At 36.3% G+C, this 14,498-nt stretch overlaps 3 protein-coding genes across 4 annotated transcripts in view; all 3 read right to left on the bottom strand.

Moving 5' to 3' along the window:
• LOC117572472 (mucin-5AC) overlaps window positions 1-11,694 on the bottom strand; it is a 41,782-nt gene extending 30,088 nt beyond the window's left edge. The window contains exons 1-2 of the mRNA XM_034255319.2: window positions 11,596-11,694; window positions 9,667-9,998 (exon numbers count right to left, since the gene is read on the bottom strand). Of these exons, the coding sequence (XP_034111210.1) occupies window positions 9,667-9,802 (136 nt within the window). The 5' untranslated portion in view covers window positions 9,803-9,998; window positions 11,596-11,694. The remainder of the gene's footprint in view (window positions 1-9,666; window positions 9,999-11,595) is intronic.
• On the bottom strand, window positions 3-6,277 carry LOC117572473 (DNA topoisomerase 1). Of its 2 annotated transcripts, none has more exons than XM_052004663.1 (3): window positions 5,203-6,277; window positions 5,037-5,145; window positions 3-346 (listed from the first exon to the last, which is right to left on the bottom strand). In XM_052004663.1, the coding sequence occupies exons 1-3, from the start codon at window positions 6,103-6,105 to the stop codon at window positions 276-278; spliced, it is 1,083 nt and encodes a 360-aa protein (XP_051860623.1). In that variant the 5' UTR covers window positions 6,106-6,277; the 3' UTR covers window positions 3-275. The 2 variants fall into 2 exon arrangements, with proteins under 2 accessions (XP_051860623.1, XP_034111211.1); XM_034255320.2 differs by having other exon boundaries at window positions 4,764-5,145; window positions 5,203-6,276.
• A 1,190-nt stretch (window positions 11,695-12,884) lies between the features above and the next one.
• LOC117572479 (serine protease grass-like) lies at window positions 12,885-14,104 on the bottom strand. Its single transcript, XM_034255329.2, has 5 exons — window positions 14,019-14,104; window positions 13,785-13,961; window positions 13,680-13,722; window positions 13,474-13,622; window positions 12,885-13,391 (listed from the first exon to the last, which is right to left on the bottom strand). The coding sequence occupies exons 1-5, from the start codon at window positions 14,083-14,085 to the stop codon at window positions 12,985-12,987; spliced, it is 843 nt and encodes a 280-aa protein (XP_034111220.1). The 5' UTR covers window positions 14,086-14,104; the 3' UTR covers window positions 12,885-12,984.
• Window positions 14,105-14,498: the final 394 nt, after the last annotated feature.

Here is a 14,498-nt window from a genome sequence, read left to right as displayed (position 1 = left end):
ACTATTGTTGAATGAAATTTACAAGGTAGCTAGTTTTACCCAATTTAGAGGGTAACAACTTTCACAATGTAAACGTGAACTTTATTTTGTGAATATTAACTGTTAATTATATTGATTGTGTTTAATATCATAATATCATCATATACAGTTTCTATAAACATAAGTGTTGTGTGTATCAAAGTGCGGTTAAATCATATATATAAAAAACCAAAAACTCTTATTATTCGTTATCCGTTTATCCTTCTCGATAAGAATAAGTTTGTTGTATATTTCGTTTATTTGCTTGAGCATATGTTTCGTTGATTTATGTTAAGTTGTCCGGCATTTGTGATGGAGCCGAGCTTACCTGAAATGAAAAAGCGAAATGAGGCATTAAGAAACGGTTTAATTTTCGGTTTAAACAAAGCACATAAACTAATGAAATGAAAAGTTAAAACGCTTAATTAGTTTTTAGTTGTTGTGTATGTGAAATTGAGCTCAAAACTAAAACGAATTCTTTGGGGCGTGGCACATGCGTACAGCAATAAAGAAAACAATGCAAGGTCGTTTCAAACAAGAAACAAGAAAACGGAACAGATCAACTTGTTTTTGGAGAAAGAGCAGTTTTACGAGAATTACTGCCGGGCATTGTTATAACAATGATTGTGGCTTAGATATGAACGGTTATACTTATTAAGCTCTACAGTAGTAGTTGTTCTCATAGAGGGAACTAACTGACAACGCTGGGAATTGAGTTCACAGTTCAGACGGTCAAGGTTAGATCGCTATACAATTAGTACAGCAGACAAATGATATCAGATTAGAGCTCATCAACAGCAGATGGATGCGTATTGTTTTATGGGAATTTCTGTTAAGGGATTTGCACAATAAAATTACATAATAAAGGAGAATAGCTGACCCTGTGTGGAAGCCAATCAAATATACATAGGTTAAACAATCTTGTAATCCAGTTTATTTATCATATGCAATTGAACATCATTTTTCATTGCTGATCCAATAACCTGCAGCCCGCAGGCTTAGATAAAAACAAAAGTCAGCTTGTGCCAAAAACGAAAACAAACACGCTTGAATAAATATATTAAGAGTGTCAAAAAAGCGAAACAAGTTAATAAATATGTAGCTTGCCACCACGCCTGCAACAACAAACTGAATATGATGTTGCAGGAAAAAATGTCGAGGAGTTGAGTGCTCTACTGTGGAGCCAGGGGAGATCTGCATAAAATTGTTGTTCAACTGGATTGGACCATAAGAAAGACATTCGCTTTCGAAGCTGCGGCTGTGCAGCACTTACCGAGTTATAAAGAAATCGAGAGCAATTATTAGCTCGCCTAGGATGACCAACACTTTTACTGTTAAATATGTATGTACATATGTTTATGTGTGCAGTGTATTTGTGGTTCGTTGAATCAGGTTCAACTTGTGGTCGGCTGCTTGTTGCTGCAATTCATTCAGCCAACTGACAAACAACAACCTACGCGACCAAGATCCCCAGCAAATGCGTTTCTGTTTTTGGTAATAAACGAAGCGTTAAACAAATTGCATTACAGCAACTACAACAACAACAACAACAACCATAACAACCACAACATATGTCTAGATTTGCTGCTGCTGTATGCTAAGCGTCATAAATGAGGGCGCTTGACGGCATTGCCGCCTTGGGCGTAATTACATCAACTACCAAAAATGGTCAAAAGAGCGAAAATTATTACATGTGTTGCTGTTGTTGCTGCTGTGGCTGTAATAACTCTAAGAGCTTAAGGGAAATGCCAGACAAAATGAAATGCAAATGATTGCCAAAAAATGTGGTTGAACAATTTCAAAATTATTTTTCATGCCGGGAAATTTTGGATCTGTTTTTGTTTTGGTTTTTGATCTTGGACAGGAAATTAAAAATTATAGCAGCGATATTAATCAGCTATGCAATTTTAATTGTTAGGCCATTTATAAATGACCGTAAACGAGTTCAGAGTTCCGTAAACGATAAGCAGACACTTTGTCTATGTAATTAACAAGAAATTGCAGCATGTTTTCCTTGAGGAATTTTTTATGTATGTATGTATATAGAAAGTCGACTTTGCATTTGTTAAAACTTGGTTGAGATTACAAATGACGACATGCTTAAATAATGTAGTCACTGGATCTGCAACTTTTCGTTGTGAAATTGAATTCTTAATAAATAATATCGGAATAAAAATAACCCACGACTTGTTTTTATTCAGACAAATTAAGTCACCCAAAAAGCTGCTAAGCGAGTCGAAATTATTTCCAAAGAATAGTTTAAGGCTAAGAACATTAATTTAGCATTAATTTTGTGAGTCAAATTTGAAATTACAATAAAATTGGATTGAAAATATATTATTCAATTACAGCACGATTATGTGCAGAATTTCTAGACGACAATTTTATTAAGACACTTTGAGCAGTGCCATTTTTAGTATAATATGCAAAAAGACTGCAGCAAAACATGAAAAACTAGTTTTATGCTGTAAAATTACGGCAAAGCCAACACATAAATCAACTGGGCTGGGTAGTAAAATCCAACAAACAAAGTTATAGTCGTTGTTTTGAATCTAAGGCAAAGTCTAAGTCAAGACAACAAAAGAGCAAAACTAACTGCAACATAGCAATCATAGGAAATAATAACAGAGCACAGAGATCAGCAAAACATTTGAGATACGAATCGAATCGAACGTGGCTTAAAAAAGAAAATTGATTAAATTATGGCCAAGAATTAAAATCAACACACAAATCGCAAATTGCTGTTGGAAAAGTAATTACTCTGAAGGTTTTCAAAGAGAGGCAGGAAGCAAAGCGAAATATGTAATATGCATTTAATGGTCACAATTAAATTAAGCAAAAATAAATAAAATATTTACAAAACTCTATCCATTCGCAAAGCATTGTAATGTTTCTTCCGCAGCTCTTCCGTAGTTGAATTAAAAAATTTATGCGAGCTATTAAAATTAGTGTTAAAGAGTTCGAGTGTGGATCTCTTGGAATTGAAATGTACTCGGATTTAACCCTGACTAAATAGTTTACACGAGGCGCTTTATCTAATTTTAGACATTACAGTTTACATGTTAAGGCTTAGCTTGAGGCCTTCAACGCCCAAAAAAAATAATCATTTACAGATGGGCCAAAGTCAGTTAATGGGTTTCGGGCTTGATAAATTCAACTAACTTGGCAAATTGCTCAAAAATGCAATCAGCGAGTGGAGCGAACAGCCAACAGCAAAGTTTACAAATGACATTGAAATTGCACAACGAGCAAAGCAGCAAAGCAACAGCAATAAATGGACACATTAACCAAGGCAGTAGCCAAACTGTCAGCCACTCATTGAGCCACTCACTCAAGTGGTTGTGGTCCCCAGTTAGCATGTGCCGCTGAGGCTGAGGTGTGTCTTGGCCTGGTCCAGCACACACACAGAGATGAAGGTTACAACAATAATAAGAGAAGGCACAATACTCTTTCGACTTGTTTTGTGTGTTGCTAAATTTGTTGAATTTGCCCCGACACACAATTTTTGGTTGCCATTTTGGCTGCTGTCGTCACAACAATTTGCTGGCCAGTTGAATGAACTGATGAACGCCCACAGCAAACGATGAGGGAAGAAGTCGGTCTTGTGCTGCTGTGTCTGGGCAAAATGAACATGTCACGGGTAGAAATAACGCCGTAGTCTCCTGAACTCGCTAAGCCGCAGAGTTCAAAGCGAAGGCGTCGTCGTCGTTGTTGCTATTGTCACCAGCTGTCAACCAGATGCCAGCAGATAAGCAGCCAAGCCAACAAACTGGGAACAGCGAACAGGCAACCAAAAGTAAAAAGCCAAGACAAGATTTGCGGTCTCATAACTTGCACGTTGATCTTCAACATAAAATCTACAACTGGACGAACAATTTACAGCCTGAGTAGGCCTCGTCGAATAACAGATACTCTGCAATAGCAAAACTAAAACTAAAAATAATTTAAGATAAATCTACTTTTTTTCAATTCAATTATGTTTTCTTTTACCAATTGCATCTACGTTAAAAATTTCAAAACGGATTAACAACTTGGCCAATTCAAGATAATTAACATAGATAAAGTATCATTAAAAAAAAGAACTAAGGCGCAGATGCTTATTTGAATAAATGCTCTTTTTGAATATATTAAGATGTCGCTTTTCTAAATGTTGTGAAACCTAATATTTTGAAAAGCATCCTAATGGGGAGGAAATCCAGTCGCTGACAACACTATCAAAAGTGAAATCAAAGCCATTTCTGCGCCGATGATTCACGCAAAGCTAAGCGCATATAACTCATATGGTAAACACAGATGATAAATCAAATGTTCTACACGAAGTGGAGGGCACCGCTGAGAATGGGCTGTGCAATTTGTCAAATGGCTAGGCTCGCGTTATCAATGATTTATAATGAAGACCAGCAAGAAACAGCAGCTGCAGGTGCTTGACTACAGAGCAGAGAACGAAGACGAATAGTTTGCAAGAAGATGTGGGGAGTCTCTATCGATAGTTGTGGAGTCGAAAAGCGGATGTCAGCGCATTTTGGCCCGCGAATGTATCTTGACCCAAGCAAGTGCTGGCAGCATTTTCATGGCTCATGGCAAATGTGAGCGTCGAACTGTAAAGTTATGAAGCTGCGCCAAACGGAAGCGTGTGTTATAGGCACAGGGCTAAAATAAAGAAAAAACAAAGGTAGACAATTCGCAGAGAAAACAGCTAAAGAAACCACCTGGTGTGCTGTGTTATGGAGACTTCACTCACTCACCACATTTAGTAGTCTAGTCTACCGTGCGCATCTCAAGATTCTCGAAATATTCAATAACAAGATGTGGATATAGGGCATTCAGAACCTTCAGCTTCACTGCATCGGGTGTAACACGATTTCGCCATTTGGCCACCACAAAAGTTTCACCATTGATCCTGAAGGTCTTCAGCACCTTCTCCAGTGGCAAGCCCAGCTCGATGCCATAACATTTCGTCGACGCCGTCAAATGATCTCTCCAAATCCCAAATTCACTAAAATTGGCCGGCACATCACCTTTGTTGAGTTCCTCCGTATCAAACGGTTTGTGTTCCTCATCTTCAAGATGATTCGCATTTTGATCGCCTCTATCCAGACTCAAACGTCGTTTGTTTTTAGCGGGCAACTACACGGTAACAACGATTATACATAATGAATGTGCACTTAGTATTCGATTACTCACTTGCTGCACTACACTTCGATCATCGCTAGGTCCAGTCTTGCGTCGCCTCGAAAGTGTATCTAATGTTCCTGGTTCCTGCTTAGTTTCTTTCGTAGCTGTTTTCATCTTCAGCCAACTGAGTGCCTGCTGCTTGACGCCCTCAAGCGCCTGATCAGCCTTTGCAGCTGGCAACGCTGCAGTCTCATCATCATCCTCGTCGTCGCTGCTGAGCAGATCACGCACTTGTGCCAGCCCAAAGTTGGTCAAGCCTTGCCTCTCGTTTGCATTTAAATTGTTGGTCATATTGGATGCTTTTGGTGCTGGTGATTTGCCCTTCATCTTGTTGTTGTTTGGAATGCATTGTTGTCTGCTTTTCGCCATTGCTGCAGCCTTCTTTTCCACTACATCGGGTTCTTCATCGCTGCTGCTTGTCTCGTCACCAGCAGAGCTGCTGTCGCTGTCCGAGTTGCTGCTACTTCCCGATGAATTATCCTCGCTGTCGTGATCGGAACTTTGCTTGTTTACGGCCTGCACTCTTTCTGTGTGCGTGTGCTCTTTGGTCACACTTTTTTTTTGTGGCGCCGGCGCCGGCGGTGACGGCAGCGGTGGCTGCTTTAATTTTTTTTTGTTGTTTGCTTTAGCTTTAGCCGCTTGTGGATTTTGATTCGCAGCCTTAGGTGGGATTCGTTGGTATTGGTAATTAAATTGCGTTAGCATGTGAATGTTTTCAGGACCCAACATGCTTTGGGGCTCCCATGTGCTCTCCTCTTCGGGTAAATCCTTCCATTTCAATAAGAGTTCAGTGTGTCCATTGGCGTTACGTTTGCCTAAGATTTTCTCAACAATTCGCTTTTTGGCTTTACCAGACGTTCCTGCACCACCACGGTCCTTTTTCTTTTTACCCGAGTTAATATTATCAGCCATTTTCTATTTGCTTATAAATATTATTATTGTTTTACAAAAAATATTGAGCACGCACAAATAAAAAATGAAGGAAATATTGAGTTGTGGAAAAATAAATTTCACAAAATTTTAATAGTGACTTTAATAAAGTTGTGAAACTAAAATCAGCTGTATGATTTTAAGCTGAGAGAATAAAAAGACAGAGAGAACTTTGCACACGAATACAAAAAAAAGGAAATAGAAAAATGTGACTGCCAACTTTTTAAAATATTGCCACATCGATAAAAAAAACAACATTGCGATTTATTTATATTATTTCGCATTGAAATTATTTTATTTTATCATAAACACCATAAATTGAAAAGTTTCGAAATTTTGTATTTACAGGGCAACAATTTTATTTACATTATTTGTTTTGCCTAGTATTATATAAATTCAACATGAAATAACATTTGCTCATTTCGTATTTTTTGCTCAACTTTTAACGTTTTCTTGCACTAAACTTGTTTTGGTGCAGCGTCATAAGTTACAAAAACAACAACAGCTAACTAAAGCGGAAATAATTGTGTGTACTGTGAAAATGTGAGTATTTTAATTAGCGAGTGGTAAAAATACCTAGCATCCAGTTGATTTTGTAGGCTTTAATATAAAACGCGGCATAATAAATTGCATGCTACTTTTCCATTTGCAGCCAGTGTATGTAAATTGAACTTTTCACTGCAATAATCCGCAAGTTGTAGTAAATTTAACATACATAAGTATATGGATGAATTTTACATACCATGGGACAGACAATGTCATTGGCATTGTTTCTCATCATTATAGCGCAGAAAGCGCTAATTTCCAAAATAAAAGCAGAAAGCCCGCAACTAATTAATCCAAGTACGCATGCATGTGTGTTAGGTATTTGACTCTTTCTTTCGATGAATGAGTTCAAAACAACATTCGTCATGTTTGGATGAGTACTTAGACTTGTTTACCAGCCCGAAGAAGACTCATGTGTGACAGTTAAAAAAAATAATAATAAAAAAGTTATAAGCGAGAAGTAGACACAGTTACACAGCAACTTGTACAATTTCTTTCACTTTCTTTCACACAACGTGACGTATATCAGTAGTGCCATCTTTATTTATCGCATAGCATAAAGCGTGTGTGCTTTAATTCGATCAAGTTAACACACAACTAGAAGAGAAAAGTGAAATGGCGCACATTTTGAGTGTGACAGGGGCAACATGAACAACGTCAAGGGTTTTCAAAGTCAACACAGCAGCGAGCTGAGAGCAGCGAGTGTCTCGATTCACTTTCGTTTTTTATGATTGTTACAAAATATCAACTCTCCATAGACGAATTTCGTTGGACAATACATATTTAGTATTTAATTTGCATAGTTGTCGGCAAAAAAAAAATGCGCCCAGAAACTCGTTTTGATTATTGTGTGTACGAATGACAACAACACACGCGCGACAAAATGTCTGCATATAAAATAAATGTAGATTTTCAAGAGTTGTATTTCTTGATTTCACACACAAACATATTTATACATGATCATTGTTTTTGTATTTTCGGCAGCGCGATCATCAGCTCTTCATTAGTAAGTTAATTTTATTAACGCTCTTTTTGTTTGACGACAAGTTTCCATAGCCTTAGTCTTTATTTTGTATGTATTGAAATTCATTTGGTTTCTACGCTGTTTGATTTCTGTTTCGGTATTAAATTTGATGTTAGTAGAAAGGTTTTTATCATCATTTTTGTTTGTTTTTGTTTTTGTCTTTTTGTGCAGAGTGTTACGTAAGAATTTTGATTTTAATTTGTTGATTTTTCGTTAGTTTCGCTTTGTTTTCTATTGATTAAACATGCTCGTTGGCGACGCCATGCTGTTTATTTATTTTTTTTTTTGTTTTTTGAATTTGTCAATCATCTTAATATTATGTAAGGACTTAAGTATGTATATATGTGTATAAATGATTAGTTGGCATATTTTTTAGTATTAGCTCATGTGGTTTTTTGCATTGTAGCTAATACCTATAATTAAATTGTTTTTTTTTTTCTCAACCAAAACCTAAGTAGACTTAGACCTCATCGAATATTGTCAACTCAGAGTTGGGCATCTGTTAACGTTTCATTTAGGCTTGATGCTTCAAAGAATACAAAGTTATAATGTTTTGATAATAATTTATAAAAATAATTAAAATGATAAAAGTTGAAAAGCTTTTATTTCTTTTTAAAATTTTTGTTGTTTTAAACACTTTTGTGAATATTTAATTAATTTACGTTAGATTTAAATTTCTCTTAAGATTATATGGGATATTTTTATCGACACTAGACTCCGATTCCAAAAAAAAAACTTGCCGAACATTGATTGACAAAAATGGAAAATGTTATTTTGAAATAAATTTCATTGTGTTTGTATTTTGTATAATACAAAAATAATTTCTTTTTTCTTTAAAAGGTGATCCCGTCATAAGTAATGTACAAGCAAAATTTAATCGAAAAGGCTAAATTTGGATTTGAATTTGATTAATAAAATATTTTGGATAAAAATAGTGGTGAATAATGGAGTTCGGTTTCCTTCTTTTCGTAATCATCCGTTAATTCCAATATGGGTCACCAAAGCTTATGGATTCAAAAAAAATTCTCAGAGGTGAACAGTTTGATGAATATTGTGTTGAAGCGGTGTGTCAACAAGCAAATTTTAAAACTTCTTCCGAGAGGTTTTGTTTTGCTTTCGCACTTAACCGTTAAGTCAATATTTGTTAAGAAAATACAAAGTTTTACACTGGTTCATTACAATATTGTGGCACAGTGACCTTTTTAAGAAATGTGAAAACAAATTGAGTTTGTAAAAATCCTCGGCCAAGTTATGAATTGCCAGTGAAATTGGTGTTGATATCAATCAGTCACAACAACTTGGCAACTAATTGCCAAGATTGTTAATATCCCATATAAACACATACACATCAGCTGCGCATCGCTGATCAACAGTGACACTAAAACTGTTGAATACAAATGACAGTTTAGCATGCACTGCGGAAGTACGTGTTTTATTGTATTTTTATTTGGGCTTATTATTGGTTCTTTTTCTTTCCGTTTGGTTACTTCTTCGTGACAAATCACAAGAGCTCCGTGTATCTGAGCTTTTAATTTTGAACACGCATTTATTGTCTCATATCAGTTTGTTTTATTGTTGTTTTGCGGTTGTGGCTGAGACTCTTTGGTGGCCCAGACCTCGCCGGAGTTCCGGCTGGTAAAGGCCCAAAAGAGATCTCATGGCTTCAGAAGCAACAGCCGGCATCATCAAGATAAACCAACATGAAGTGAATCACAGAAGCAGGTAACTCTTGAAGTCTTCTGCTTTTAATGAAAACACAAATTTTGTTTCCCCCTCCCCCAACAATAACAATAACATCGACAACAACAACAACAGCGAGAAGAGTGGTAATAACTGCGACAAAAATATGACTATAAGCCGCACAGAGTTTTGAAAAATTCAATTTTAATTTTTGTACATGATGATCGTTAAAACAAAAAACCCAAAAAAAAAAAGAAAAAAAAAAACTTAAATCATATGTAAAACTCACTCACCTTGTGCGCTGCTGATGCTGACACAGCAGATGATGAAGACGCCGAGGCTCCACATTATCATCCGCAACGGCGTCTGCGGCTGCGTCGGCGTTGGCGTCGACGCCTGCAGCGACGTCCGCTTCGAATTGACAAGCATTTTTTTTTGGGGAGGGGGGTTTTTACAAGATATCCAAAAGATTTTTGTTTCTCAAGTTGGCGGCTTTACTTGTAGGTTGTAATTTTCTTGTTTTGTTTAGTGTTTAGCTTGCAATTTGTAAATTATTAGCAATTTATTTGTTTTCTCAGTATTTGCATTTGCATTTGCATTTTATCATTATTATTTTCACTTTAAGCTGCCAAAAAAACAGGTTTGCATTTGTATATCAAAATTTATATACGTATATTTTTGTTGAATAAAACTTTTAGCGAACAGCGCGATTGAGATACCGTTAAAACGCAATTAATAATGTTGTGATTGAATTTCTTTAATATCTTGTTGTTGTTGCTGTTGATGTTTTTCTTGTTTCACATTCCGAAAAGTTCAAGGCAACGTTGCGTATGACGAATATGTGTGAGGGGCACAAGTTGTATTTGGCATTAGATAATGTTGATCGTAAATTAAATTTGACTTAAGAGAGAAATTCTAGAAGGATGCGCAATGTGACAAAAATACAATTTATATCGGCAGATATATAATTTATTTAAATCGCACACTTTGTTGTTATTTATTAACAATTTGAGTTGCATTATTTCTTTCTCATTTGTTTTTGTCATTAACTCTAGGTTTGACTTTGGCACTCACACTTATGCACACACACACACAAAAGAAGTCATAAATTTTCACCTGTTGCCAAAAATTAATGGCCACATTCACCTTGAATATGTCATGCTGTCCGTGTATTTATAACAATATCGCGAAGATTCGCGATCGTCTCCGTGTATTTACAATTATTTATTATTTATGCTATTTCGTTTTTAGTTTTTTTGTTGTTTACTATGCACTCTTTTTATTTTTGTAGCTGTTGTCATTTCTATTTCTATTGCGAATTGATTGAAACTAATTTTTGTTGTTTGTACCCCGCCCCCTGCCCCTTGCCACTTGCCACTTTGGTGTTGCCAACTCTTTGCTGACGACCTTCGCTACGCTTTTATTTGATGTTACTTTGGTCTTTTGTAGTTGGCAAAGTGTTTAATTAATATTTTTTAATTAATTTGTTTTAATGCATATTCTTGGCAGTTTCTAATTGTGGAGGTCAGACAGGTTGATGGAATGAGGAGTGAGAAGAGGGCGAAGCTTAACGTTATGCTAATGTCGCACAGCTAAGAATCTCAATGCCTATGAATGGGCTCTTAATTGGCTAACGAGTGCAGTGAGGCAAAAAACACCTCACACACGCACACTGGTCACACACACACACGCACACTCGCATATGTTGAATGCAATAATAAAACCGAAACTTGATTTCAATGCAAAGTGAAATTTTCCCCACACTTACACACACACACACATACACATGCAAGTAAAAGCGCTTAAAGACAACTTGCAGCACATACAACAAATTCGAAATCCACAATAATAACAACAACAACAACAACAATAACAACAGTGCCGCAAGTAATGACCGAGTAACTGAACTGTGCTCGCCAAAAGACAGACCGAGAGAGAGTGAGCGCGAGAGAGAGAGAGATAGGGGGGAGGCAGACAGTCTCGGTCACTTTTATGACGTTCGATCCCGGTGTAATGCGAAATTACGCGTTTTGCATACATAAAGCAGCAAATACCAAAAAATAACGCAACGCAACGCTACGTAACGATATAGCCGAAAACCGAATTACAATTTAAGCCGCGTGCGTCCGATCAAGCGAGTTAAGGTACGGACGCACTTGCTCCGCTTACAAACACACACACGCGTGTGTGTATGTGTGTGCTTACACTCATGCTATACACACCTACAAATAAAGTCAGCGCCTTGGTGGGCTTGCTGCTTTAAAAACGCCTTTACTCTGTCTGACCAAGCAATCGCAATGCCAGTCGCAATCGCAGAGCTGTTGACGAACCGAGCGAGGGCAACAACCAAACTGAGACGCGTTTCGAATTGAACTGAAACCGAAGAATGGCAACGAACGGTGCGACGGCGCTACAAGCGTTTGGCCAAAACACGTTTCAAGCTCAGACAAGTGCACTAAGCTAAGCCAAGAAACTGACCGAAAGAGAGAGAGAAAGAGAGAGAGCGCAAAATCAGAGAGCAAGCTTATGCAAAGTATAAGACAAATGTGCTGCAAGAAATAAAGAGCCAGAGAGTGCGAGCTCGAGAGCCAAGACAGCTGTTATAATTCTTGTTTTTGTCAGGGTTGTCAGGTGATCAATTTCTTAAGATCAGAATTATTATTATTTGATGTTATTATTATTATTGTATATTGTTATTGTTTTGTTCATTAGTCTGAGTCTTGTACGTAATCAAAAAATCTATTAAAACTCGGTTTTAATATCACGTTGTTTTAAAGTTAGAATGTTGTGTTAATTATTTTATTACTGTTAATAATTATTAATGTTAATAGAGGGCAACTCACAGTGAAACTTGAAAGTAGCTTTTTTCATTTTTATATGTTTTATATTTGTAATTACGTTATTTTCCCATTTTGAAGATAAGAAAGTAATCAACGTCAGCATGGTCATAAACCACACATTAGTGAAATAAGCTTAGCCTATGTATGAACCGCTTACGGCGTATGCGCAGTGCGCACATTAAACGAATCAGTGTCCAGCTGTGACATAAACCAAATATGAAAAGCTTTGCTAGCAAGTACAAAAGTCGTTAAAAATGTAATTTGAAAGAGGCGAAAAAGTAGAAAATTCTTTGAAATTAATTTCATTTTTAGAAAAATGTTTCGTATAATTCGATTAGTAATTTGCCATGATTATCGGATAGCAGACGAATTATCGATATTGTTGTGGCGCAGTTATTATTGGTATGATCTGCGTGATTGATTTGTAAGTATTTAGTAAGCGTTAATCGGCCTGCGTGGCTAACTTCGTTATACTTGATGTATACATTTCGTCAGTTTTACATTACATAGACCATAGGGTTCTTTAAAAATACATTTTGATTGGTTAAATATTTTAACATCGAATAAAACCAATCTGAGGCTTTTTTTTGTTTCAAATTTTATTTTTTTCTATTAAATCCACTAAGCTGCCTCCGCACATTAGTGCCATCTACCGACTAGCGGCAATCAAGTTCGAAGTTAGTTGATTTGTTTTATTTGAATAAGGAAATACATTTTATATAGTGGAATAGTAGATTGTTACATGAAAACGATTAACATTGAATTTACAGCTCACAACGGCTTTTCTCCAATCACAGCAGTTATCCATGGCATAAATCTTGCTACATTCGTGTTCGCTCCCATGGAACAATCGCCTAATCCATACGAAACGATGCCAAACTGAACAAACCGCTCCTTACCTAAAAATTCAACTTGACTGCTCAGTGGACTGCCCGATGAGCCTTTGCATACAATTTCATTCAAAGTGGTACAAATTTGAGTTGGCTCTATTGTAAAATTTCGGAAAGACTTTGAGCATTTTGGACGATCGACACGTGAAACATTTATTTCACGCAGTATATTATTTCTCTCAGTGTTTGTGTTTCCATTTGAAAATCCTGTTAGCAGCAGACCTTCCAGAGTTTCCACCTTTTGCTGTAGATCCTCATTTACAGGCAAGCAGATTGGACTGATATTTTCTGTTAGGAATCGCATTCAATGAAAGGACAATTTACAATTTACAATAATTCTATAATGTCATAAGTAAAATATCTTGCTCACCTTTGAAATCGACCTTTCGAGCCAGTTTCACCAGAGCTATATCATTATATGTAATAGGATTAAGTTTGAAATCTGGATGCTTAATTATTTTTTCGACGTCGATTTCCTCAACTGTCGAATTTTCCCCGACACCTAAGCGCACTGAATGACTGAATGAAAAATTAAAATCTTACTGTGGGATATTTATATAGGTAATATAGACTTACATTTTAGTATTGTCCACAATATGCGCAGCGGTCAAAACAAATTCTGTGAATCAAATTGTTATCATCCAATTTCAAGATCCTACTACGATTATATGGTTTACTTACGGTCACTTATCAGGGTTCCTATATATTCAATTGGATCTTTTTCATCAATTGAAACCTTAAGGCGTGCCATCCAAGGTCTTGAACTAGGAATGTTTTCATTCCCAATAAAAGGTAAATCCTTCTTATGGACTCCGCATTCTTGTTTTTCCAATTCGTGCAATCCTTCTGGATTAAGTTCTATTGAAAATAGAAAAATTAAATTTGTATTCTAGTTATATAGCTAGATGAACTCACTCTCAGCTGAGCCAGATGCAATGATGCATATCAGGCCAATACAACTAACAAGCATAAGCGACTTCATGCTGATCGAACGATTTGAGAACAACTATTGCATCTAAGCAATTGCATGCTCCCCTTTATATGGCAGAGAACAGCGTGCTATATGTAATTCATTTTAATTTGTGTAAATGATTTCTCATAAATTGAAACAAGTTAGAAAGCTACAGTCGAGTGTGCTCGACTGTGAGATACCCGTTACCCATTTTGAATAAAAGCAAAATATTGCGGTATTATTTTCAAAAAAATACTACAAAAATACGAAAATATACCAAATTTGTTATATCGATATAGTACTACATTCAAAATATACCACAGATGGCACAATATACCAGATTGTCAGCCAAAGCAGTTAAGATCCCTAGTAAGTAGGCGTTTTTGCCCATACAAAAGTATTTCTTTAATAACTTTCACAATTTGTATCTGATTGTAACCAAA

This window comes from Drosophila albomicans, chromosome 3, assembly GCF_009650485.2.
Source record: "Drosophila albomicans strain 15112-1751.03 chromosome 3, ASM965048v2, whole genome shotgun sequence".
Taxonomy (NCBI): domain Eukaryota; kingdom Metazoa; phylum Arthropoda; class Insecta; order Diptera; family Drosophilidae; genus Drosophila; species Drosophila albomicans.
Note: the sequence above shows the minus strand (reverse complement) of the source record. Positions and strands in the feature narration are given on the sequence as shown.

Excerpts from the sequence above, each read along its gene's own strand:
- LOC117572473 (XM_034255320.2), bottom strand. The coding sequence starts at position 6,105 with ATGGCTGATAATATTAACTCGGGTAAAAAGAAAAAGGACCGTGGTGGT. Across the intron at positions 5,146-5,202 it reads ATCGAAGTGTAGTGCAGCAA|TTGCCCGCTAAAAACAAACG; the intron begins GTGAGTAATCGA and ends GTTACCGTGTAG.
- LOC117572479 (XM_034255329.2), bottom strand. The coding sequence starts at position 14,085 with ATGAAGTCGCTTATGCTTGTTAGTTGTATTGGCCTGATATGCATCATT. Across the intron at positions 13,723-13,784 it reads AGGAACCCTGATAAGTGACC|AATTTGTTTTGACCGCTGCG; the intron begins GTAAGTAAACCA and ends TTTGATTCACAG. Across the intron at positions 13,623-13,679 it reads ATTGTGGACAATACTAAAAT|TCATTCAGTGCGCTTAGGTG; the intron begins GTAAGTCTATAT and ends TTTTTCATTCAG.